The sequence below is a fragment of the Crotalus tigris genome, unplaced genomic scaffold (genome assembly GCF_016545835.1).
Source record: "Crotalus tigris isolate CLP2741 ecotype Arizona unplaced genomic scaffold, ASM1654583v1 scf7180000017890.1996003, whole genome shotgun sequence".
Lineage (NCBI taxonomy): Eukaryota > Metazoa > Chordata > Lepidosauria > Squamata > Viperidae > Crotalus > Crotalus tigris.
This window is the reverse complement of record NW_024096707.1, coordinates 821,831-848,593: the sequence shown is the minus strand read 5'-3', so window position 1 is coordinate 848,593 and position 26,763 is coordinate 821,831. Positions and strand designations below refer to the sequence as shown.

At 34.5% G+C, this 26,763-nt stretch overlaps 1 protein-coding gene across 12 annotated transcripts in view; it reads left to right on the top strand.

The window, feature by feature from the left end:
* The window catches only part of CCDC7 (coiled-coil domain containing 7), a 325,715-nt gene that overhangs the window by 287,217 nt on the left and 11,735 nt on the right, over positions 1–26,763 (top strand). For 9 of the 12 annotated variants that reach the window (XM_039344077.1, XM_039344074.1, XM_039344070.1 and 6 more), the window contains 8 exons: positions 4,888–4,989; positions 5,171–5,269; positions 6,964–7,068; positions 10,852–10,956; positions 15,753–15,833; positions 16,093–16,188; positions 17,107–17,229; positions 25,812–25,901. In XM_039344077.1, coding sequence (XP_039200011.1) covers positions 4,888–4,989; positions 5,171–5,269; positions 6,964–7,068; positions 10,852–10,956; positions 15,753–15,833; positions 16,093–16,188; positions 17,107–17,229; positions 25,812–25,901 — 801 coding nt within the window. The remainder of the gene's footprint in view (positions 1–4,887; positions 4,990–5,170; positions 5,270–6,963; positions 7,069–10,851; positions 10,957–15,752; positions 15,834–16,092; positions 16,189–17,106; positions 17,230–25,811; positions 25,902–26,763) is intronic. The other 3 variants (XM_039344071.1, XM_039344075.1, XM_039344078.1) reach the window with 3 other exon arrangements.

Genomic DNA, 26,763 nt, shown 5'->3' with positions numbered 1-26,763 from the left:
CGGGTTTCAAGATTAATGTAAATAAGACTAAAATCTTACCTAAAAATATGTCTAGTCAGGAGAAGCAGATTTTGGCTAACTTGACGGGTTTTGAGATTGTTAATAAGGTAAAATATTTGGGGGTGATGTTGTCTGTTTCTAATGTAAAATTATTTAAAAATAATTATGAAAGGTTGTGGGTCAGGGTACAGAAGGACTTGAAGAATTGGGAGAAGTTGCAATTATCCCTCATGGGAAGAATTGCAGTGATAAAAATGAATATTCTACCCAAGTTTCTTTTTTTGTTTCAAATGTTACCGATTTTGAAAAATGAGATTAATTTAAGTGAGTGGCAGAAGGGTCTTAATAAATTTATTTGGGCAGGGAAAAAGCCAAGGGTTAAGTTTAAAATTATGCAAGACTTCCGTGAGAGGGGTGGACTTAAGGTACCAAATTTGAAATTATATTACGATGCGGTGGTTTTAACACTAATCAGTGATTGGGTAAATTTGACAAATCCTGAGATACTTCATTTAGAGGGATGGGATTTACTTTATGGGTGGCATGCCTATTTAATATTTAATAAAAAAATGGACTGGGTCTTTAAATCTCATATTTTAAGAATTTCTTTACTTAGGATTTGGAGAAAATATTATAAAAGTGATTTTAAAGTTCCATTATGGGCTATACCTTGGCATGCGATAGAAGGAATAAAAAGAGGAGTAAAAATGGACATGGTGTCTTATAGTCAGTTACTTAGATGGGATGGGCAAAACTGGCAGTTAAGAATACGGGAAGATTTAGCGCAAGAAAATATTATTTATTCCTGGTTTCAATATAGGCAACTAGTAGATAAATGGAAGGTGGATTGTAAATTGGGTTTTCTTAGAGAAGATGGAAATCTTATTAAGCAAGTTAAGGATCAAAGACAAACCCATATCAAGAGAATTTATGGGGTATTAGTTGAAATGGACTCAGAAACGGAATTAATTAAAGATTGTATGATTAGATGGGCGCAGAATTTTGGTGTCCCAGTCTCATTGGACATTTGGGAAACCATTTGGGTGAGAAATGTCAAATTTACACAAGCACAGAACCTTAGGGAGAATTTTTATAAAATGTTTTATAGATGGCACCTTGATCCACAAAAAATGTCTCTTATGTACCCTGACGTGCAACCCAAATGTTGGAGATGTGGTTATAAGGATGCTTCCTATTATCATATTTGGTGGTCATGCAGAGAGATAAAAGCATTTTGGATCAAAATATGGTGGAATATCCAGAGAATTTTTAGAAGGAGGGTAAAATTTACTCCGCAATTATTTTTGTTAGGCATTGTTACAGATTGTGATACAAAGGAGGTTGTATTGATGTTAAATTTGATTACAGCCGCTAGGCTGTTAGTAGGACAATATTGGAAGAAGGAATCTTTGCCTACATTGCAGGAATGGTTTCTTAAAGTAGCTTATCTGGCGGAAATGGCAAAGATTTCGGCTTTCTTAAAGCAACAAACGCAAGAGAAGTTCCTTGCTGTTTGGGACAAATGGATAAAATTTATACAATTTAGATTGGGTATACAAAAATATCACATAGCTTTTTTATAAGTTTTATTTTTATATATATATATAGATATTTTTTATATATATATATATAAATATAAATTTTTTAATTTAATTTTTTATTTTTATTTCTTAATTTTTAATTAAGCCTATATTCTGCTCTGGGAAGCTCAGGGGGGGGAAGGGAGGGTTTTTGTGAGGGGTGGGGGATGGGTTTTTTTTATTTTATTTTTTTTATATATGTAATGTTTAGTTTCTTTTTTGTATATGTTGTCTTTTGTTTTGTATTGTTTTTGTTTTTTTGTAAAATTTATAAAACTTTCAATAAAAAAAAATAAAAAGAAAAAAGTTTAAAAAAGGAAAAGGGAAAGAGAAAAAAGAAAATAATTAAATAGAAAAAATCCATTCCATTTTTTTTAAAAGTACAAAAAACAAAACAAAAAGGTTAAACAAGAATAATAATCCTCCTAAAATCCAAACCCAACATCAAAAAATCATTATAAATGATTTTTATATCATTTATAAAAATCATTATAAATAAGTCCACATTCCGCTCCAGTCATTAAAAAAAAAGGAAAAAAAAACACCGAAAAGCCTGCCGATCGCCATTTTACTTTCTCTTTCAACAAAGGAAAATAAAAAATAAAAAAGGAAATATAAAAGTAAATCTTTAAACTTAAAATCCAAATAAGATCAGAGAAAGCAAAAGCAAAATCCTCTACTCAGCTCTGTCCGCTTCTAAGAAAAACTCACCAGATCACTTTAATCACGGAGGTGGTTGCAGCGGCTTGTTTTGTCCCTAGAGACAAAAGCAGCTGGGAAGCGGAGACAGTCTGAACTCCGTGGGAGCGCTCTTTTCACCCCCCAAAAAAAGCCTTGGGGGTGCATAATAGGCTCTACCACTATTCAGACAATCCTCTTCCCCCTCCCTTTGCCCGGGAGGGGGATTTTGAACCGCTGAACAGCTGGTGTCCGCTGTTCATAGCGATTCAAACACTTACCCAGGAGGACGGCTACAAAGTAGCCGCCATCGCGCGCGCAGATCCACCGGAAGTATCAAACTGAAACATTATTATTATCCTTTATTTCCTTTTTCTGCTGTTCAGGGTTTTTGCAGTGTGTTTGGACTCGTCTAAATAAAATCCTTACGCAGCTTCTCTTGTAGGAGGTTGGGTTGTTTATTTGATAGTGGACCACCTGGTTTGTATGGGTGGTTTTCCTATAGACTTGCATTTCTAGTTTGCCATTGTGGTCTCTGTTGATCTGGATGTCCAAGAAAGGTAGTAAGTTGTTGTTTTTTTCTTCTCTAGTAAATTGGGTTCCTTTAAAAATGTTATTGATGGTTCTGTGGATGTTCTCTAATTGGTCCTTTTATTATTATGGTGAAGTTATCATCTACATATCTGATCCATATTTTCGGTTATATTTATGGAAATGCTATGGCTTCTAGATGTTGCATGACAATTTCTGCTATAAGTCCTTACAGTGGTGATCCAATTCATTTCAGATTGAATGGTGTTGAATGGAATGATTTTTGTTCCTTGCATTTTTCCTTCCTTCCTTCCTGTTTATTAACTTAATTCTTCTTTGGAATCATATTGTCCACATTACATTTGATAGCTCAATGGTAGCAAAGCTGCAACTCTGGAACTGGCACAGCTTTCATATGTAATGCTATTCATGTTACAGGAATAGAGAAACATATATCTGATCAGAATAGCGTTCTGACATTCCATAAGTGAATGCTACAGCATTCAGTGATTCAATTTTCTTTATAAAGTGGGATTGACAACCATAGATCTTTTATTTTTGCCTTAAAAAATATTGAAGGATTGTGTTCACTAATACCATTCTTGCTTCAGAGCACCAGAGTCCCAGGTTCTCTTAGCAATACATTCTATTAATCTTGGATTGAAACTCTCCTGTATCTGTTTCTGGATATGACTGGCTACTAATGTGTCTCACACTATTACCTTGGGACTTTTCCTTAAAAGGCTGATACCTACTTGGAACATATACTTGTATTCTCCTCTAAAAACTTTTGAACTGGAGCAATTATATTTCTTTAAGATAGTCCCTTTTATTGAGCTTTTTATTCTGATGTACGATTATTCTTTTCTTTAGTTCAAATAAAAGTTATTCAAAGACAAGCTATTAGTTTTTTATCAAAAATTGTTTTGGGATCTCGAATAAACTTGTAACTTGGGAAGTGTTAGTACCGCTTTATAAAACCCTAATAAGACCCCACCTGGAATATTCAGCCAATTTTGGTCACCATATCACAAAAAAGATGTTGAGAGTTTGGAAAAAATTCAGAGAAGAGCAACTAAGATGATCAAAGGCCTGGAGACTGCAGTACTTAGGTTTGGCTAGTATAAAGAAAAGAAGAAATAGGGGAGACATGATAGCAGTATTCCAGTATCTGAGGGCCTGCTACAAAGCACCAGAGGGCAGGAGAAGAAGCAATGGTTGGAAACTGATCAAGAGGGAAGCAACCTGGAATTAAGGAAAAAGTTCCTAACAGTGAGGACACTGGGTGCTCCATCACTGGAGATTTTTAAGAAGAGGCTAGACAGTCATTTTTCTGAGATGGTATAGGTCCTCCTACTTGAGCAGCAAGCTAAACTAGAAGACCTCAAAGGTCCCTTCCAGCTCTATCTATTCTCACTTTATATCTGGTACCAGCTTTCCTATTATAACAAGCTTTTCACTTGTATGTCTATGATGCATTAGACCTCTACATACTGTAATCTTCTATAGAACTAACTATTTATAAATTTGATTTTAAGGCAAAAATAAACCTTACAGTCTTGTTTTAAAGATTGCTAAAATGGATTTGGCTTGAAAATGATTTCAATGCAAAAACAATCTCTTTTCAATCTCTACTACCGGTAATTTCTTCTCATTCAACACATACTGTGATCTCTTCTGTAGCCTGTCTGACATTTTTTTCCATTTTTATTTGTGTAGAATAGCAATATGCTCATTGTTCTCAATATTCATTTAACACTGTGGTACCTCTTGGTCTAGAAGAGCAAAACTACACTCTTCCATTCTTATGGACTAGAGCACTTTCGTACTTGCAATCATATATACAAAAATATGTTTTAATCATTACTCTTACAAATAGGGAGTTTTTTCTTACTTCCACAACAATTCATGTTATTCATGCAGTATTTTCTAAGTTAAAAATTATGTTTCTTTTGCTATGTTGAGAAATGCAAATATAACAATTGGTCCACTGCTTCCATTTCAAAATTTCAAAATGGAAGCAGTGAAGAACCAGAACTTTACTTTTAAATGCAATATTTTAACCAGAAATTCAATATGTGCATTTTTAAATTTCTAGAGAGACAAATACATGAGCTGTTAATGTTTTCAACACTAGAATCAAAATTTTATGAACTGGAAGAAATGGAGGCTCTTTCATATAATCAGCTGGATGTTATGAGTAAGTATAGAATTAAATCTTGAAGCATGTACAATATTTCATGATGAAAGAAAAGTTCTTTAGAAAATAACCTACACAACAATCTATTAAAGAACAAATATTTATTTATTTAAGAAAAGTGCTATTGTAAAAAAGTATCTTAAATACGTTGTTTCTTTTATTATCATTTATTGTAATCTAGAAAAGAAAATGCACAATCTAAAAGAACAAAGAAAGAGTTCATTTGATAGACGTCATTTAATTTATCCCAAAGAACATTCAGTAGAAAATATACTTGAGAGTAAGTATGAACAATGGTATAATATTAAGTTAAAGGTAGTCTCAATTTACAACCATAATGAGCCCAAAATTTCTGTTGCTAAGACAGTTATTAAGTGAATCTTCCCCCATTTTATGACCTTTCTTGCCATAATTGTTAAGTGAATCCATTCAGTTGTTAAGTTAATAACATTGTTGTTAAGTAAATTTGGCTTCCCTGTTGACTTTGCTAGTCAGAAGGTCAAAAAAGGTAATCACATGACCCCAGGGCACTGCAGCTGTCATAAATACGAGCCAGTTGCCAAGTGTTCAAATTTTGATCAAATGACAGTGGGGATTCTGCATATTTTTGAAAAATGGTCATAAGTCACTTTTTTCTGTGATGTTTTAACTTTGAACAGTCACTAAATTGAACTGTTATAAGACAAGGAGTACCTGTATTTAAATTAATGTATAAAAATAAATCTAGGTAGCCATCAAGTTCAACCTAGCAATGAAATTTCTGCTTTTTAGCATGCATCTAAGGACTTAATTTTGAATTAGTTTGGACCAAGTCCATAATTTGGAACTCTATTTAGATATCCCCCATCCTCCCCAAACACATAGATTGATTTTATATTGATATTGTGGGGAACTAATGGCTTATTGAAAATGGATTTAGCCTTTTCCTTCTGTTGATCCTAAAAAGATAACTTGGAGTATTATGTAGAATGTAAGCATTGAAAACATGTCATGCCATTGACCTAAGTCCAAATTAACTTTAACTAATTTTAGGCTCCCTTTTCGTTTAAGAAATAATTGATAGTCTAAGTAAGATTTGAATGAAAACCACAGATTTCTTTATAATTATCTTTATAATCATAAGGCCAAACCCTGTAATGAAAGAAGGTGAAATATTCATAATATACAGGATAAATAACTATAATAACTTCTCTACCTTAAAAACAGTGCTTCTGTTACTTATAATCCATAGTAACATTATATTATGCTAAATTTTGGATCTCTCTCCACCATGTGATATTTCATCATTTTATACTGATTCTCAGATGATAATTATCCATATTTTGCCCAGTTCTTTTCAATATTTTCCACTGTTATTACATAATACTATATTTTTCATACCTACATGATCTTTGTTTATTCCAGTCAATATTATTTTGTAAATGTACACTAAAGCTTATTGAGAACAGATGCCTAACCTAAGATGCTTACAGTCAAAAGGTCACCATAACAAAAAGCAGAGGAAGAGAAATTTAAAAAAGGTTCTGAATTGAACTGAAAATATAAGAAGTAAAATATTTTCAAGGAAAAATCCAAGAAAGTCCAGTTGCCTTTTAAAAACCATGTTTGAAACAGGAGGAATGTAAAAGCAAGCTTGACATAGGCTTAGTTATAGTCATATATATAACCTAGAAAATTGTGCATATGTTCTGTAAAAAAAATGGGCCTTGAGTATTGATTTAAAAAAAGAGGGGGGAATAACATATTTTACATCTAAAAACGATTAGTTTTATTGGAATTTCATACTGTGCAATAGAGGATGAGAAGTAAAATTAGTTGAAACAAGAAGCGTTTTTTTTTTTACTAAGAGTAAAAAGCTTCATGCAACACTGGTAAACATGGCTTTTCTTACATTCATACAACAGATATTATATTGTTATCAACACATGTTATATAAATTTAATACTTTAGTGATGATTATTTTTTTGTTCTTAGGGCAAAAAGAAGCACTAAAAGAATTTTTCCAAGAGAGAAAACATTTGTTTTCATATCTGCAATCAAGTATTGAAGATCTGCGACAAAAAAACATTATTTGGCAAGGTATGCTTGGTAAATACAATGTTATTATTTCTGGTTATCATTTTTTGGATGTTTTAAGAGTTTCTTTTGAAATATAGGGTCTTACAAGCAAGTGATTGTGTCTTTCAAAAAAGCTTCACAGATAAATATATATTTGTTTGTATTTGTTTGTTTTTCCATAAACCAATTTTAATGAAGGGAGGGTAATCAAGATCAGTCTTTCCAGATGGAAGTTTCCAGTAATTTCCATCAGATATTTACCTTAAAATTTTCCATTAAAAATAATTGATAATTCTTATGTATTTTGTGAGCACTTATGAAAAATAACATATATCCCCAAAATAATAAATGTCTATATTGAGAATAGCCTTCATATTTCACTATGTTAAAGAGTAAGAGCTAGAATTTTTTTTTGATTAATGAAAAAATACAAAGTTTTTTTTTTGTGATTCCAGTTGTTAAAAAAATGTCATAAAACAAAGAAGAAATGCTGTTACTTTTATAGTTAAGAAGAGAATAGCAAGAATAATATTTGGATAGAGTGTAATCAGTGACCAAATAATATTGGTGCACAACCATTTAATATGACAATCATACAAGTTTATTCTTCAATCAGTGATGCAGAAGAAGGGGAAGTTGATGAGTTTAATAACAATTCCAATTTGTTATAATGGAGGTACTACTTGTGATTGGAGACTGGAAACCAAGTTGGAAACATGAAAGAAGAAAATATAATTAGGTTTTGTGGTTATGTGGTTGCCTTGACTATGACTGTCAGAACCTGACCAAAATTCTAACCACATAACAAATCTAGTTTTACAACTATTTTTACAGTAGTCATTAAACAAATCAGACAGGTCTGAGTGCAAACTATTCTTCTGAATGGGTGTTTTTTTCCCCCAGAAACAGGCAAAAAAAAAAAAAACTGGCAAAAACCATGGCAAATTATGGTCATATGATTTCAGGATACTGCAACCAGTTGTAAACATGTATTGTATTGCTTCTACTTAAATTATAATCCTTGAATGATTGTCATATTACTAATCTGTCTATGAATTTCGTATTACTGAATTACAGGAGAAAACTATAAGACCAAATATTTTTGTTGTGTATTCTCTCCTGTTGTAGTTGTGGCCAGGAGGGTAGTTAAATATTTATGCTATATGTCTTAACAGAAGGAAACCTTAATAATGGGCATGCTTGATTTCTTTTTGTCTGTTGAGTCTTAATTATAACCCTAGACATATTATTATACAGTATACTATTTGAAGTGCTTGTCCTATAAGACCAACTGAGATTTGACAGTTTCATTGCTCTCATTTCCTTCCTAGTAGGAGGAATAATTAAAAAAGATTTTTATTAAGCATTAATTATTTAATCTTAATTAAAGTAAAACCCTTTTCCTAAAAAAGATTTACTTATGATCACAATTGAGCCCAAAACCTCTGTTGCTAAGTGATTTTGTTAAGTGAGTTTTGCCCCATTTTGTGACCTTTCTTGCGATAGCTATTAATTAACTCACAGCAGTTGCTAAGTTAATAACATGGTTGGTAAGTGAATCTGGCTTCCCCATTGACTTTGTTTGTCACATGAACTCAGCCATCATAAATATGAATCAGTTGCCAACTATCAGAATTTTGATCACATGACCATGAGGTTTCTGCAAAGATCATAAGTATGAAAATGGCCATGTCACTTTTTTCAGTGTCCTTATAACTTCGAACCATCACTAAATGAACTGCTATAAGTTGATGACTACTTGTACTTAGGATCAAACAAAAAAAGAAATTGATTTGAGTAAATACAGGTAATCCTCAACTTACAACAGAACTTGTGACTCCTCCTTGAAGAGCAGGTGGTGGAGGTGACTAGGAGAGTCTTTGCACAGCTTCAGTTTGTGCACCAGCTATGGCCTTTCCTGGATCAGGACTCTTTCGTTTAGTCATTCAAGCTCTAGTCATCTCTTATTTGGACTACTGCAATATGTTTTACATGGGACTACCTCTGAAATGCATTAGAAACTTCAGCTGTTAGAGAGTGAGGCAGTCCAAGCAGCTTTGGAATCTCTAGAATGGCCCATGTTATACTGCTGCTCTGTGAGCTGCACTGGCTCGTGGTTTGTTTCCAGGTACAATTCAAGATAAAAACCCTCCATGGCACAGGTCTTGGTTTCTTGATAAACCACATTGTTTCACTAAGACAAGCCTGTCCCACTCGTGCTGGCTGGGGAAGCCTGCTGCAGTTTCTATTAGCCAGGGAATTCCACCTGGCAGGATCCAGGAGAAGAACTCTGTTTGCTATAGTGCCCCCATCTCAGGTCTGTACCACCCTCCTGTCTTTCCATAAGAGCTTGAAGACATAGCTGTGCCAGTTGGCCTAGGGTCCCAATGGAAAGTATTACACTGGAGGTGTTAATAGCATCCTTCTCCCTCCCTGTCCATCTTTTAATCATATTGTTATATTTTCATTGTTTATTTTTATTGTTTCATTGTTTTACTGTATTTATATTTTTTGTAATTTTAAATTTTTACTGTTATAAGCCATCCAGAGTAGTCCCATCGTGAGATGCATAGTAAATAAATTTAATAAATAAATATGCTTCTGTTGTCTAGTGTTTCTTGATGCAAGTCTCTGCAATTTGTACTATAGTTTTCAAGTGGTCTTAAGGGCTAGAGCTTCAGCAATCCAGTCAAATGGTGATGAGAACATGACTTAAATTCTGCCCTTGGTAGGATTCTAGGTGACATACAGTTTAGAGCTAGGTTCCACCAGTCAATCCAGTAGGAATCTTTGACTCTAAAAGGACTCTCAGTCCCAGTCTTGCTCTCTTTCTTGTTACAACACTGGAACAAACAAAATAACCTCTCTCAGAAGCTGCAAAAAGCTGAAGAATAAGTTGATTGTTGCTAGGCTCTGGGACAGGCTAAGTCCTGCAAATCCTTAGGTAGGATCTCCTTTTGTTTGTTCCCTTGCTTGCTAAGTACGAAGAAAGCTGCAGGACTGTGGGGATCCTAAAGGGCAACAAATGGAGCATAACGTGCATCAAGTGGTAGGGTAGCCTAGAGAGGCCTGAGGCGACACAGATCCTGTGTAGCCTTCCCCGGGTCTACCCCATCCTTGAGGCACTCTGCACTTGTTTAATGGTTGCAATAGGGAGAGCATGGGGTGGAGTCATTAAGTGAGGATATTTTAGTTAATGGCCATTGAGATATGCATCCATAGTGGGCAAGCTCCATTACGGTTGTATTTGAAGGATTATAAATTCACTGTAAGTTACCTTAATTGTCTTACCACATGCACATTTCTTGTCTTCTAGTAGGTCTGGTAGCAGACTTTTCGTGAGTTGTAGCTTGTACCTTTTAATAAGCTTAATTGGAAAAGGGTGCTAGTAGATTTCTAATATTTTGCCCACTACATACTGACAAGGATCTCTTCCTACATAGTCTTGTATTTTATATAAAAAGAAGGGGAGGAAAAGATTAGCAGAATTAATGCAAATTCATAATGAAATTAGAATGGGACAGAAGATCATTGCAAGAATTCCTAATCAATGAAATAGATAAACTAATATATTAAGAGATGCAAATATGCTTCCTATCAATCATGTACATCAACAGAACTCAATTGGAAAAACACTAATATAATGTCTTTTGGCCATTATAGGTCACTTTTATGTATCTGTGCAGCCTTTTAAAATAAGCATTCTTATTACTCAGAGCAAATAATAGCTACCAAGCTTGTTGGATTATTTTATTTGAAAACATACTGAGATTTTTATTCTCTTCTTGACATATTTGAAAACAGAATCAAAGCAACACTTTCACCCACTAATTAGACAGAAGACTGAATCATCATATCACCAATTATTAATGGCATCAGCTACATCTCTACAAATAACCAAACCTCCTAGTAAGTACAAAACGTGCATAATGTCTAGAAAATAATGCAAATATGATTAGCAGATGGGTGATTTACAATCATTAAAACTAAAACAGATTAAATTATGGTTAATATAAGGCATAATGATATTACCTAGTTGATAATGAAATGTTTGCAAGCAAACAACGAAGCTCAGAGAACACACAGAACTCCACAGCTACTAAAGGCTAGTTTAAAGATCATTGTGCATTATATTAGATGCTTCAGTCATCTGTAACATGGAAAGTGCCAAGATATCTTATGTAATGCTCATTTTGCAATTTTTATAAATGTCATTTCTAGTAACAAGTCATATTTTTGAGGTTTTCCATTTTGAAATTTCTACAGCAAGTGCTGTTCTTCGTCACTTTCTCTCTCCTCCATACAATTAGGTTCTACTGATCCTCAGAGTATTAATTAGACATCTCTAGCTTACATTTTTCAGCAAGAGTCCAGTCTGATTCTCTTTGCTGTTGTCTTTTTGTGCCCATAATCAACAACACACTATTTAGATACAAATCCTCCTAAATCAGCAGAATGTAATCAATAAAAAATGTGAGTTGGGCACCAGTTACATATTTTCCTGGACCAAATTCCCTTTTTACAGTTACCCATATCCTTGTCATCTCTCATTTGGACTACTGTAATGTGTTCTACATGGGGCTGCTCCTGAAGAATATCCAGAAGGTTCAACTGATTCAAAATGCAATAGTCTACACAGTTTTATAGGAATCAAGATTTGTGTGTGTGTGCTCTGTTTTTCAGAAGCTATATTGATTACCATTTTGCAAAGTCTTACAGCTTTTAAGGCCTGCTTATTTAAAGAACTGCTTCTCCCTAGTTACATCTTCCCAGCCCACCAGAATGGGAAGCAAGAAATGTTACAGGTCCCATCTATTAGGGAACTATTTCTACTGGGATCCAGGAAAAAAGGCTTTCTCTGTAGCAGTTCCCTCCCTTTGGAATATCATTCCTCCAGAGATACGACTTTTTCCCATCTTGATATTTTTCTGAAAAGCCCTAAAGATATAGTTCTGTCAGTGCGTCTTGGACCCTAGGTTGACATGAAGCCAATCAAATAGTTGGTATGACTGAGCCTGTTTCCATCATGTGTGTGTGTGTGTGTTACTTTGTGGGATTTTAATCTTAAGAAACATTCCAGATGGCAGGCACTTCACATTGGGGAAGAGTGTACAATTATTATGAATAGCTCTTGAAGAGATAATATGGCTGAGCCAAGGTCACAATAAAGTCTAGTCACTGAAAGAAAAGTTCTTTGTTTACAAGGACCCATAATCAGAACATAGTGTGAGAAGCATGAATCAAGAAAACCTTTAGAAAACCTTTAGATATAGATAGGTACCTACAGGCAGCACATTTTCCTAGACTTTCAAATGAACAACGAAAGGAGATGAATTGTTTAATTACTTTGGAGGAAATTATTTGGGCAATTAAACAGTTAAAAGGGGGTAAGGCTCCTGGTACAGATGGATTATCAGCAATTTATTATAAAATATTATCTGTAGAGATGATAGAACCATTAAAGGAACTTTTTAATAGTATCCAGATTGGGGGAGAAGTGCCTCCGTCATGGAGAAGGGCTTTTATATCGCTGATTCCAAAGGAGGATCAAGACCTTACCCAGCCTAAGAATTATAGACCTATATCTCTTTTGAATACAGATTATAAGATTTTCTCAAAAATATTGGCAAATAGATTAATGCAAGTATTGAAGTAAATGATTCATAGTGATCAGTCTGGATTTATAATTGGAAGATATATGAAATATAATGTAAGACAAATTGTTAATTTAACTGAGTATTTGGATAAGAACAACTAAGTTCCTGCGGCATTGATATTTTTGGATGCTGAAAAAGCTTTTTTGATCAGTTGAATTGGCAATTTTTATTGAAAGTTGTTGATAAAATGAATTTCGGGGATAATTTTTTATATTCTCTTAGGGCTATATATCAACAACAATTGGCACAAATCATAATAAATGGGGGATTAACAGAGGCATTTAAAATTGAAAAGGGTACAAGACAGGGATGTCCACTATCACCATTGTTGTTTGTTTTAACACTGGAGATTTTACTGATTAAAATTTGTGAATCAACTATAATAAAGGGAATAAAAATAAAACAGAATGATTATAGATTGAGAGCTTTTGTGGATGACTTGGTTGTGACATTATCTCAACCGATTCAATCGGTTTTAGACTTGATGGAAGTTATAACTCAATATGGGAAAGTTTCTGGTTTTAAAGTAAATACTAATAAGACTAAAAATTATCTAAAAATATGACTATGAAGGAAAAGGAAATATTAGTTCAATTCGAAATAGTGAAAAAGGTTAAATATTTGGGAGTATATATTACAGCTTCTAATGTAAAATTGTATAAAAATAATTATGAGGTATTATGGTTTAAAGAGCAAAAGGACTTAAACAATTGGAAAAATTACAATTATCCTTGTTGGGGAAAATTTCAGCTGTTAAAATGAATGTTCTACAAAGTTTCTCTTCTTGTTTCAAATGATACCTATTTTGAAAAAAGACACCAATTTGGATGAATGGCAGAAGGGTGTTAATAAATATATTTGGGCGGGGAAAAAATCAAGAATTAAATTTAAGATCTTACAAGACACACAGGAAAGAGGAGGACTTAAGGTGCCTAATTTGAAATTATACTATGATGCGGTGGTTTTAACATTAGTTAGTGATTGGCTTAATTTAACAAATAAAAGTATACTTCATCTTGAGGGATGGGATTTATTATATGGGTGGCATGCATACCTAATTTATAATAAAAAAAGTTGACAAGGTTTTTAAATCTCATATTTTAAGAAGTGCTTTATTGCGTGTCTGGAAAAAGTATTATTATAAGTTAAATTATAAAATACCAATCTGGGGGATTCCTGGACACGCGATAGAGGGGGTATCTATGGGTGTGAATTTGGATAGGATTTCTTATAAGGAGTTACTTAGATTGGTAGGGAATGATTGGCATTTAAAATCGTTAGCTGAGTTAAAGCAAGAAAATATTGTACAGTCTTGGTTTAGTATACTCAATTGTTGGTTAGGTGGAAGTTAGATCAAAAGGTTGGTATTACATTAATGGAGGAGAATTTGGTAAAACAGATTAAAGATCAAAATCGAGCACATATAAAGAGAATTTATAATGCTTTAATAGAATTGGATTCGGAAATGGAATTAGTTAAAGATTGTATGGTAAAATGGGCCCAAAATATTCAAGAACCGATTTCGCTGTATATAGGAGGTAATTTGGGTTGGAAATGTAAAATTTACTCAGGCCCAAAATTTAAGAGAAATTTTTTACAAAATGTTCTATAGATGGCATCTGGATCCTAAAAAGTTGTCTTGTATGTATCCTAATTTACAGCCCAAATGTTGGAGATGTGGTAGTTTGGATGCTACTTATTTTCATATCTGGTGGACTTGTAAAAATATAAAAGCTTTTTGGATTAAGATTTAGTGGAACATTCAAAAGATTTTTAAGAGAAAGATAAAGTATACTCCACAATTATTTTTACTGGGTGTTATTACAGATTGTGATACTAAAGAAACTGATGTTGAATTTGATAACAGCAGCAAGGTTATTGGTAGGGCAATATTGGAAGAAGGATTGCTTGCCTACTATAGATGAATGGACGCTTAAAGTCTCAAACTTAGCAGAAATGGCTAAGATTTCTGCTTATTTGAAGGATCATTCACAAGAAAGATACATTTCGGTTTAGAGAAGATGGATAGATTATATTCAGAATAAATATGGGACTAAAAAGTTCCACTTAGTTTATGAGTAAATCTTAGAGTATTATTAATAGTTTATTATAGTGGAATATTATTTTTAGTATTAGTATTGTTTAACAATTTGGATATTGTATTGTTTAATAATTAGTTTAATAATTAGGATATTATGTTTGTTTATGTTTTTATTATTATTTTGTTTACTTTTAATTTGTTTATATTTATGCTAAAGGGGAGTTAAAGCGCATTATGGACTTGGTTATTAGTATAGTTGGTTAATGTTAGTTAGGTTATGATTATTATAATTGTAACCCTGTATTCAGCTCTGGGAAGTGGGGGAGGGAGAGGGGGGGTTTAAGGTGGGTTGATTGTGTGGTTTATATTGTAATTTTTATAAAACTGTTCAATTAAAAAAAAAAGAAAACCTGAAATTGCCAAAGTAGATTATACTTCACAAGATTGATAGAAGGAAAAGGAAAGACAATAAGTATGGTAGGATGTTGTGGTCAGATACTGGAATGTCCTTGGAAGACCATGCTATTATTAGAAACAGTTAACAAGAGATTTGTCTATATAATGACTATAATGAAACCCAACTGAGGAGCCCCTAATTTACTACAAAATACAACTTATAGATAATACTCCAGTTAGGAAAATATTCCTCAGATATCAGTTATGATTTTTTTATATTAACAGTGATTCCTATAAAGTAGATCAGATAAAGAAATACTTACTGTATGTAGAACTAAAGCTAAATCTACTTTTATTAGAACAGCTATAGTAGCAGAATCTAGAGATGGACAGAATTTTGCAAGTGGGAATATGCGTTCCTCTCTCCCTGTTTAGTCTTTATCTACTTCAGAGTTAGGAAGGGGAGGCATCTAAGTTGTTTTCCAAAAAGCACCTTCTTAGTCTGAAGTTAAGTTTTGTTTAGCTCATTACTTTGGCAACAGATCTTCCCTCTGAGTTTTAAGACCATCCTCCATACTCAGTAGAGATGTTTTCTTTTCATTGTTTTTTAGTTATTAGAAGTCCTCTAGATAATACAAAATCAGAGGAAAGACCCACCAGTTCTAATCTAGAGCAGCAGAGCAAAATTCTAAGTAAGTAATGACTTTCTAGATATAACTTTTATTTGTACATAACTGAATTTTCATAGAATTAGTATGTAAGTTGTCTGTTAGCTTATTAAATTGCTGATTTTGAAAATATATTTAGACATACTGCAGAATATAAATGCAAAATTGCTTTGTGCCTCTATATCAACAGTTATTTATAACTATAAATACAAATGACTCTTTAAATTCATGGATAATGTTTTGGTTTCCCTATAATAATCTAGTATAATGATTTTACTTCCAGGGAGGGAAATAGACATGTCAAGTAGAAGCAAACTTATCCCACAGTCTTTGCATAAAATGTCTGATCTTTTTTCATTTGATCTCAGCAAGTTTTCTTGTAAGTATATAGGTAAATATTTTGAGGGAAATTGGGGATGGACATAAAGAAAGAGTTCTGATTTAGACTTTGAATAAAGGAGAAAAAAGAATTTTGAGACTTGGGAATATATGTTAAAAGAAAAGAAAAGGTTTAAACCTTTATTGAAACCAAAGATATAATTCCATTCTACTTGTAAAAGAATGTTACCTAACAGTTAACATTTCTTTAGATGAAGACTGTCCATTCCTAGAGTAAGAGAAAGAATGTAAAATATTGCAGTAGCAAAACAGAAAGAAAACTGCAAATGAACAAGCCAAAATGTCTCTTCTTTTCCTAACAAAAGATTGCCCTTATTATAAACCATAGATGTAGGTTAGAGATGAAAGATAAAGAATAAAAAAATGAAAAAAAAGAAGTGTAAAAATCAAAGTCAACTTTTGAAATATATTTTACCCTGACAGTATAATGTTTCACCAGTTCAATCAAGACAGATTTAAAATACTTGCAACTGTAAATGACACAGTTTGCCTAAGGGCTTATACCTAAAATTCTTCAATTACATCTAAAATATGAGTGAGTGAATATGTACAAGCAAATGCATATAAATAATACAATAAGATAAATCAAACTGATAAGAAGCATAGTTAAACTTTGCTTGAAGCAACATAAATAATTATAGAATTATTCTTGCTTTTGTCTTCTGTTTCTAGGACAAAATGCTGAACTTATATTAATTCACTCATTATAGGCATAAGTTCACTATGAAAACAGAAATATTATTGGCAAAGACAGATATATGCTTTCTTAATGTTATAGAAAGGATAGAATCAGGCCAGAGCATTACAGTAGACAGAGTTATTGAATCTGCATAAAAGAAAGTACAGGATTTTGGTTGAATAATAGCTTTTTTAAAACTTAAGTTTATCTTATTTTCAGCCAATGTTGCATTGCAAGAAATACTAGAATATAACAGGAGTCTGCTTCCAGGCCATAAAACAAATCTGCAGCATGCATGGCAACTTACACAGCGAAAGATATTACAACAACAGGTTAATCTTGGTAGGTTATTTGTTTAATAATGTATACAAATATGCATTCAGATTCATTATTACATGCCCAGGAAATCAAGTGAGTTTTTCTTTCCTATTGTGAATTACTCAGTTTAAAATCATAGAGAAGTCTGAGAGTTAGATATTTTGAATGGTGAACTATTTCTTTCATATTTTGAATATATTTTAACTGATTTCTTAGTTGAAAGATCCAGTCTGGGTCAGTCACTGGGACCAGAGGTTTTATCTTCCGAGTTTTCAGACTCATGCTGGAGCCCTCCCTCAGGGAACTTCTAGACAGAAATTCCCTAAAGATGGGCTCCAGTACAAGTCTGAAAGCTTGGAAGACTAAAAACCTCTGGTCCTGGTGACTGACACAGATTAGATCCTGCAACATTATCCTGGGACACATATATTTGCCTTCATTCATGTTTCTTAGTTGATTTCCAAAATTGAAAATTCAACTTTTTCTGTTGTTAGAAATGTATCTGACTGCAACATCTGCAGATTTCTGCTATTTATAAAATCTGTATTTTTTTTCTTTTTTTGAGAGAGAATATGCACTTTTTAAATTACAGTGAGGAAAAAAATATTTGATCCTCTGCTGATTTTGTACATTTGCCCACTAATAAAGATATGATCAGTCTATAATTTTAATGATAGGTTTATTTTAACAGTGGTGAGAGACAGAATAACAAAAAAATCCAGAAAAACGCATTTCAAAAAAGTTATAAATTGATTTGCATTATAATGAGTGAAATTGGTATTTAACCCCTTTGCAAAACATGACTTAGTACTTGATGGCAAAACCCTTGTTGGCAATCACAGACGTCAGATATTTCTTGTAGTTGGCCATCAGGTTTGCACACACATCAGGAGGAATTTTGTCCCACTCCTCTTTGCAGATCCTCTCTGAGTCATTAAGGTTTCAAGGCTGATGTTTGGCAGCTTGAACCTTCAACTCCTCCATAAATTTTCTATGGGATTAAGGTCTGGAGACTGGCTAGGCCCCTCCAGAACCTTAATATGCTTCTTGAGCCACTTTGTTCCCTTGGCCATGTGTTTTGGATCACTGTGATGCTGAAATACCCATCCATAACCCATTTTCAATGCCATGGTTGAGGGAAGGAGGTTCTCACCCAAGATTTGACATACATGGCCCCATCCATCATCCCTTTGATGCTGTGCAGTTGTCTTGTCCCCTTAGCAGAAAAACACCCCCAAAGCATAATGTTTCCATCTCCATGTTTGATGTGGGGATGGTATTCTTCAGTCACAGGCAGCATTCCTCTTCCTCCAAACACAGCGAGTTGAGTTGATGCCAAAGAGCTTGATTTTGGTCTCATCTGACCACAACACTTTCACCCAGTTCTCCTCTGAATCATTCATATTTCATTGGCAAACTTTAGACAGGCTTGTACATGTACTTTCTTGAACAGGGGGATCTTGCAGGCGCTGCAGGATTTCAGTCCTTCACGGCATAGCGTGTTACCAATTGTTTTCTTGGTGACTATGGTCGCAGCTGCCTTGAGATCATTGACAAGACCCTACCCTGTAGTTCTGGGCTGATTCCTCACCATTCTCATGAACATTGCAACTCTACGAGGTGAGATCTTACATGGAGCCCCAGACCGAGGGAGACTGACAGTTATTTTGTGTTTCTTCCATTTGCGCATAATCGCACCAACTGTTGTCTCCTTCTCACCAAGCTGTTTGGTCTTGTAACCCATTCCAGCCTTGTGTAGGTCTACAATCTTTTCCCTGATGTCCTTGGACAACTCTTTGGTCTTGCCCATGGTGGAGAGTTTGGAATTTGATTGATTGGTTGCTTCTATGGACAAGTGTCTTTTATACAGGTAACAAGCTGAGATTAGGAGCACTCCCTTTAAGAGAGTGTTCCTAATATCAGCTCATTATCTGTATAAAAGACACCTGGGAGCCAGAAATCTTGTTTATTGATAGGGGATCAAATACTTATTTCATTCATTAAAATGTAAATCAATTTTTAACTTTTTTGAATTTTTGTTTTGATTTTTTTTTTGTTATTCTGTCTCTCACTGTTAAAATAAACCTACCATTAAAATTATAGACTGATCATTTCTTTGTCAATGGGTGAATGTGCAAAATCAGCAGGAAATCAAATAATTTTTACCCACACTATATGCCTGCATTTTTTGTATTCAGAAAGACTGAATGAAAAAGAAATAAAAAAATGTCTTTGAATTATGATGGTGTCAAACTCAATTTCATTGAGGGCCACATCAGCATTGCGGTTGTCCTTGGGGGGGGGCAGGTAGGTATGGCCAGGGTGGGCGTGGCCTACTGGGTTGGTTTGACTGGAGTGAGTGTAGCCATCTCTACATCATTCATGTTAAGGGTGCCTGTGGGGGCCTGGGCAGGAGTAGGACAGATCTGAGGGTCTCTGGCAGAAGGCAGTGGGACCGTGGAAAATGCCAAGGCATGATCCACTGGAGGAGCCTCACTGTTCCTCTCAGGCCATGCAGGGGGGCTGAATGGTGGTGTGGGCTGCCCAGAGCTCTGGGCAGCAGAGGTCAAATGCCCAACCTGGCCCTCGAGCACCCACGGCACCAAGGCCAGCCCCACTTCCCCAAGGGAGCACCCAGCTGCACTTACCTCCTCCTCAAGGCTACTGCTGCTGTGCTTGCTCTCTTACCCAGATTGCTCATGATGGGTACAAGGGCAAAGTCAAAGGGAGGCCCATTCCCTCTCCATGGGAGGAGACCCGGCTTTGTATCCAAAGCTTTCTTAGCAATAGGATGAGAGACCCCCCCCCCCCAGGATAGGCCAGGAGGAGGGGGCAAGGGGATGGTGAAAGGGCAGCAGGGCAGGACTAAGGCAGGACTTCCCTCAGATCCTCCCTCTCCTTCCTTCCTTCCTTCCTTCCTTCCTTCCTTCCTTCCTTCCTTCCTTCCTTCCTTCCTTCCTTCCTTCCTTCCTTCCTATAACAGAATGGTGGGAAAATATTTGAGATGAGGGAGGGAGAAAAACAGGCAAGAAACGCAACTGGGGAGGTGTCACTCTTTGTGAGGAATGAAGAAATGCACCATCGTCTGGAAGTGGCCAGCACAATGCCCTCACCTACTTCACATATCTGGCTTGGTGAATCTTGGGGGATGGGACACCATAATAATAATAGTAATAGTAATAATAATAATAATAATAATAAAGTTGGAAGGGACCTTGGAAGTCATCAAGTCTAACCCCCTGCTCAAGCAGGTAACCCTATACCATTTCGGACAATATGAGAGTCAACGTTACTTGCACAATGCCGCGCAGACCCCAGCCTGCCCGGTTTCGGCAGGCAGCGAGGTGCTCTCCTCACAGTGCCGAGAGGCTGAGCCGGACAGTGCGAAGCTTGCCAGCTTTGCACCTTGCTGTCTGCTGAAATCGGGCAGGCTGGGGGCTGAGCAGTAGCACATTTCTTTTTGAATTCGCACCGTCTGGCTCAGCCTCTTGGCGTTGTGAGGAGAGCGTCCTGCTGCTTGCTGAAACTCTTCCCCTGGAGCCCACCAAGCCAGATATGTGAAGTAGGTGAGGGCCATTTGCTGGCCACTTCTAAGCAATGGTGCATTTCTTCATTCCTCACAAAGGGTGACACCTCCCCAGCATGCACCCAGGGGGTAGGGCCTGGTTCCTTGCTGTTTCCAGACGGCCTTCTGGAGCTAAGACTCAATGCGTTTCAGCATAGATGGCCACCACAAAATTGTACATTGGCTCCCAGCTGACCAGGGCCAAGGCAGCGGGGGCCGTTCCCTCACTGCTTTGTGGGCCACATAAAACCACATTGCGGGCCTGCATCCGGCCCCCGGGCCTAGTGTTTGACATGTCTGGTTTACAAGAATGCAAAAGAAGCAGACAATAACAAACATTCTTAAGTCTATTTAAGTCATGAAGAATCAGAAATGGCTGAATGATATCAAAGAAACAAACAAGAACAGTCCAGCAGCTCATAGACAGCCAATACATTTTTTATTGAAAATGTTTAAAATTTTTACAGTAAAATCCCCTTCCCCAGTCCCTCCCAACCCACCCCAAAACCCTCCCCCAATCTTCCCAGAGCTGAATACAGGCTTAACTAGAACTTAAAAGAAAAAAACGAAAAAAAAAATTTTTTAAACCCAAATAAACCTTAAACAAATATAGTTACAATCAGTAAACAAATTGTAAAATACTTTAACTCCATTATATATAAAGAACAGAAAGAGGAAAATTAAATGTAAATTATTCAAAAGCTAGATGGTATTCTCTTATATCATACTTATATTGTATAAAATTTATCCATATCTATAATTCAAAACTTCCGTTTCTTTCACAATTAATAAACCAATCATCTCTCTAACTTAATAACATTACAAAATATCATATTGCATATAAAGTGAATTAGTTAGAATCTAATCCACCATTAAAATATTATAAACTTTAAGTATAAATTATTCAAAAAGCTAAACAATATTTTCTAATATCATACTTATATTATATAAAGTTTATCCATCTTTCTTTGTTATCACCATCAAAAACACACATATAAACATTGCTTGTACCATTAAAATTCCCTTACACGTATTTAAAACAAAATATTCCTTTAAATACTCCTTAAGTTTCTAAGCATGCACTACTTATCTAAAATTTTCATTCAATCTCCCTAATATCATACATATATTATATAAAATTTATCCCTCTTTCTTTGTCATCACAATCCAAAATACACATATAAACATTAATTGTACCATTGAAATTCCCTTATACATATTTAAAACAAAATATTCCTTTAAATGCTCCTTAAATTTCTAAACATACACTTCTTATCTAAAGTTTTCATTCAATCTCCATAATCTTCTCTCCTCTTTTCCAATGACCAGTTCCATCCGCAATGGACTATAATCTGTCAATAACCTTGAAGCAATCTGTACATTCTTTACCCATCTCTCTTAACCAATAACCTCGAAAAAACTGCTTGAAGATCTACCATTGAAGATTGTGCCAAAGAACTCTTAGGTCTTGCTTCTCCCACAGACTCAGAAACAAATTCTTGTAAAACTTCCTTAGCCTCCTTCTTCTGTTGTTCCTCTTCCTTGCGTTTATATGCTGCCCGAGTCATTCTCTGCTCTTTCATCTCCACTTGTTGAGACCCCTCAGTCTGTGATTTTCCAACTTTCATCAATACAGCTTCTTCAGACTGCAATTCTACCTTCTTCTCTTCCAAGACTTTAAACATTATAGGTGACGATGAGCATGCTCCCAGGACCGAAGTATAAAACTCCTTTGCTTTAAAAACAGTATTAAGTCTATAACGTGTCCCCGCATAGCTCACCACTATTCCAATCGGGATATCCTACCTGAACGGCATCTGCCTCTTTTTAAGTTCATCTGCTAAAAAAGCAAACTCCTTTCTTCTTCTTAAAATTTTAGATGGAATCTCCTTTAAAATTATAACATCTTGTGCAGCAATCTGAAACCTCTTATTGTAAAAAACTTGTATAATTTCATTGCGTAGGGATCTTTTCCCAAAGTAAATTACCACATCTCTTGGCAGATTTCTTTGCTTTGCAACCCAAGAGTTAACTCTAAATATTTTTTCAATTTCTCTGAGTATTTCCTCTTTTTCTCTATCCAAAATCACAACAAAATCATTTGCAATCATCTCTCTCAGATCTCCTTGCGGATGTTCACTCAAGCCTCTGATTCTTAAAGCGAATTCCATCTCTCTATATTGAAACATAAGAATCTCATCTTGAAAATTTTCCATCTTTTTTTCCATGCCATCAAATTTTCCCTCCAAGACCTCCACTTTATCTTCAACTTCTTCAACACGAAAATCCAACTTTTCAACAACAGAGGCAAGTCCTTTTAAAGCCAAAACTATATCTTGCCTCAAGATCCTGTTATTTTCCACTAAAATCTCTTTCACTTCTCCCCTAATTTGAGATATAGCATTTCCCATTACATCTTGCAAATCTTTTACCGTTAGTGACTGTGCAGGAGAAGAGGGTAATAATATTGATTTAGGGTGTTGCACTGGTAATATCACCGAAGAAGAAACCACCTTAGGAATTGTAGAAATTACTGGGCGTTTTGAAGCCATCTTAAAAGAAAAAAAATTTATTTTCCTCTTTCCTCCTTCTTAAAAAATACAAAAAAAAGAAAAAAAGAGTTAAATAAAAGAGAGGGAGATTAACTCAAAAAAACCCAAATCCTCCTTCAAAAAAATCATTGTAATAAGAAAAAGAGAAATAGGAAAAAAGAGAGAAAAAATAATAATAATAATTAAATAGACAAAATCCATTCCATCTCCTTAAAAGAAAAAACTTCAAATCGCCATTTTACTTTCCCTCTCAACAAAGGAAAAAAAAGAAAATGAAAGTAACTCTTTAAACTTGAAATCCAAACTTAAAATCCAAGTAAAATCAAAAAATAAAATCCTCTAATCAGCTCTGTCCGCTTTTTAAATAACTCACCAGTTCTCTTTAAGCGCGGAGGTGGGAGCGGCGTTTTGCTTTGTCCCAAACAACAAGGGACAAAGGCACCTGAGAAGCGGAGACACCCTGAACTCTGTGGGAGCATTCCTTTCACCCCAAAAGAAACTCCTTTGGGGATCTCAGAGGCTCAACCACTATTCAGGGTGAAACTCCCCTCCCTCCCTTGGCCTGGGAAGGAGGTTTCAAACCGCGGAACAGCTGATGCCTGCTGTTCTCAGCGGTTTTAACGCTGTCTCAGGAGGACGGCTACAAAGTAGCCGCCATCGCCAGCGCTACACCACCGGAAGCCCATAGCCAATACATTTTTAAAAAGCTGAGTGGCACAAGATTGCACTTAGTTTCCCCATTGGCTTCTGTGTTCTATACTAGCTGTAGTTTTGTGTGCAAGGCTAAACATAACAGTACATAAAATGTATAGCAGTGATCTAGTGAGATTATTAAGAGCATAGAGAGCTGTGGTTAGGCAATTTAGCCCAGTATTAGCTAATGTAGTCTAGTGGTTAAGATGTTAGACTAGAAGCAGGGAGATCCAGGCTTAAGTTTATCATAGAAACTCTCATTTGGCAAGTCACATTTTCTTACCCTTACAATGTAGTTGTTGTGGGGGGAAATGGAAGAGGGAATGCTTTTTACAGTGGTTGAGATCTTTATAGAAAGTCAGGATGTATCTAATCTGTTTCTCTCATAATTTTTTTTGCTGTGAGTTAAAGTGGAGAAGGAATGCTATATATGTATTTTACTTGAGCTCTTAAAGGAAAGGCAGGATATTGACCTACCAAATAACTAATTAACTAAAGAATATAGCTTACAAAGCAATGAGAATTAGACATAGGCAGTGCTTGTTATTGATATTATCTTTAGTAATAGCATGTATCAAAAAAGATTTTCAAATGACTTATTTCTATATGGAAACAATAACCATATCCAGTAATCGTATCCGCTATGGAACAGTAATAGTTACCCAATCACTAAACTACCCACAACATGTCCATCTTGTAAGTTGTTCAATGGACTACTTCTAACCAATTGAAAGACCATATATGACAGATTATCTAACAAAGATTTGGATCAATCATCCCAATAAGCAATTTTTACTCATCTTTTCCTCTAGTTGCCCCAAATTGTTGCAGAAGCCCAAGGAACCCGGAATGTTTGTTCAAAGACAAAACAATCTAGAGGCAATACAAAGTAGATATTTTCATGATTTCTACACATTACACATAAGGATGATTGACATTGTTAATCAATCATTTAATTGCAAAAGATAGGTTAGGTATCTAATGAAGCATGGGAAGATAAAATCATTAAACCAAAGGAAGTGTTAGCTCTTTTTAAAATTCTTCGCAATGATGCCACACAAATATTGACTGCTATAATGTCATTATTCCTTAATGCTCTTGAAGAGAAATGCAATAAAAAAGCAATAAAAATGAGTATCATCGCCACTGGTGGTGGCAGTCTTGCGATTTTATTTTGGAGAGACTTTGGGTGGAAATAGGACCAGCATAACTAACCAAATAAAGAAAATTGAAGAAGAATATTATGCTCAGTATGAAAGTGAGATCTCTGTGAATATCTGTGTAAGTTATGAAGATAGTATGCTAAACTAATGGGAGGTCCAGTAAGAAAGAAGGCAAAACAATGGTAGATGCCAAATAAAATTCTGTGTAGATTCTGTGTTCATGTACATTGTCCAGAGGCAAAGAAGAACAATCAAATTTTAAAACAACATGAGAAGCTTAAAATCCTCTGTATGTTTTTTATTTTTTTAGAATTTAAATTACTTCAAATTTTATTCTCCAATATTCTGAGAGTATAATATTCTGAGGTAATTTGTGTAAAGAAACTAATTAATAGGAAGCTAATACTACATAAAACATCCCCTTTTCAACTTTGTTGTTACATATTTACAAACATTTTGCCCATTATTTTGTTTACTATTTTAGTTGGAGTCTGAAATTTTAATCAGAAAATGGAAATAAATATCTTACATTTTCTTATTTTAAAATATCTGATTTTCTTAGCATTATTTTTTATTAGAATTAAATATTTCTTGCTTGTTCTCTTAGATATTGTGTTGTATTTTAATTTGTAGCTGAAAGGTTCAGAGGCTTGTCAATATTCTTGCCTCAACCCTGTGGCACTACTAGGTTCCATGACTATTCTGCCCATCCTTCAAGACCAGGTAATCTATACAGTTGACTTAGTGAAAATAATTCTGAAATTTATTTTCTTAAAAATGGATGAGATTGCAGTATCAGATTTATATTATATTTTAGATATTGTGGATGTGTTGATTTTAAAGACAATTATGATTAATCAGTGATTAATAACAGAGTATGGATTTATTTTATTGCACATAAAGTCATTTTTTTTAAATACATTTTATTGATTTTTTAAGATATACCTTAATATTTGATAAACTGTGTGTTGTCTGGGCTTATATTTACAAAGTAATCACTAACAATCAGTTTTTATATTCCAAAGTCTACATAATAACTTTGCTTGATTTCCTCTTCTTCCAATAATATTCTCTTTGCCAACCTTGAATTAATACAATTCTTATTAATTCAATAGGTAACAATTTAAATATATATATTTTTCTGAAATTTCTACCAATAATAATCAATATCATGCTTCTTTTCTGTCTAGTCATCTTGGTTGCCTCATCATGAATACTATTTTCAATTCTTATTTAAATTTGTTTTCCCTATAATGTTCAAAACATTCTTACTGATTAAAAATTTCTCAAGGTTAATTACATTTAAATATATAAGTCTATTTTCATATCTTAAAAAGTAAGTAAAAAAAGACACCAAATAAACATAAAAAAAGAAAAGGAGAGGGAAGAAAAAAGAGAAAATAAAGAAAGAAAGGAATAAGAAAATAATAACTACTTAAAATACATATCCCTCTTAAACTAGTATACATTTATTTCCAAATTGTTTTTTTCTATTCTTTTTATCCATAATTAAACCTATTTTTAATCTTTAGATGTTCCATTTAATAAATCAATCATCTAATCTTTTAACTCTATTCAAAACATT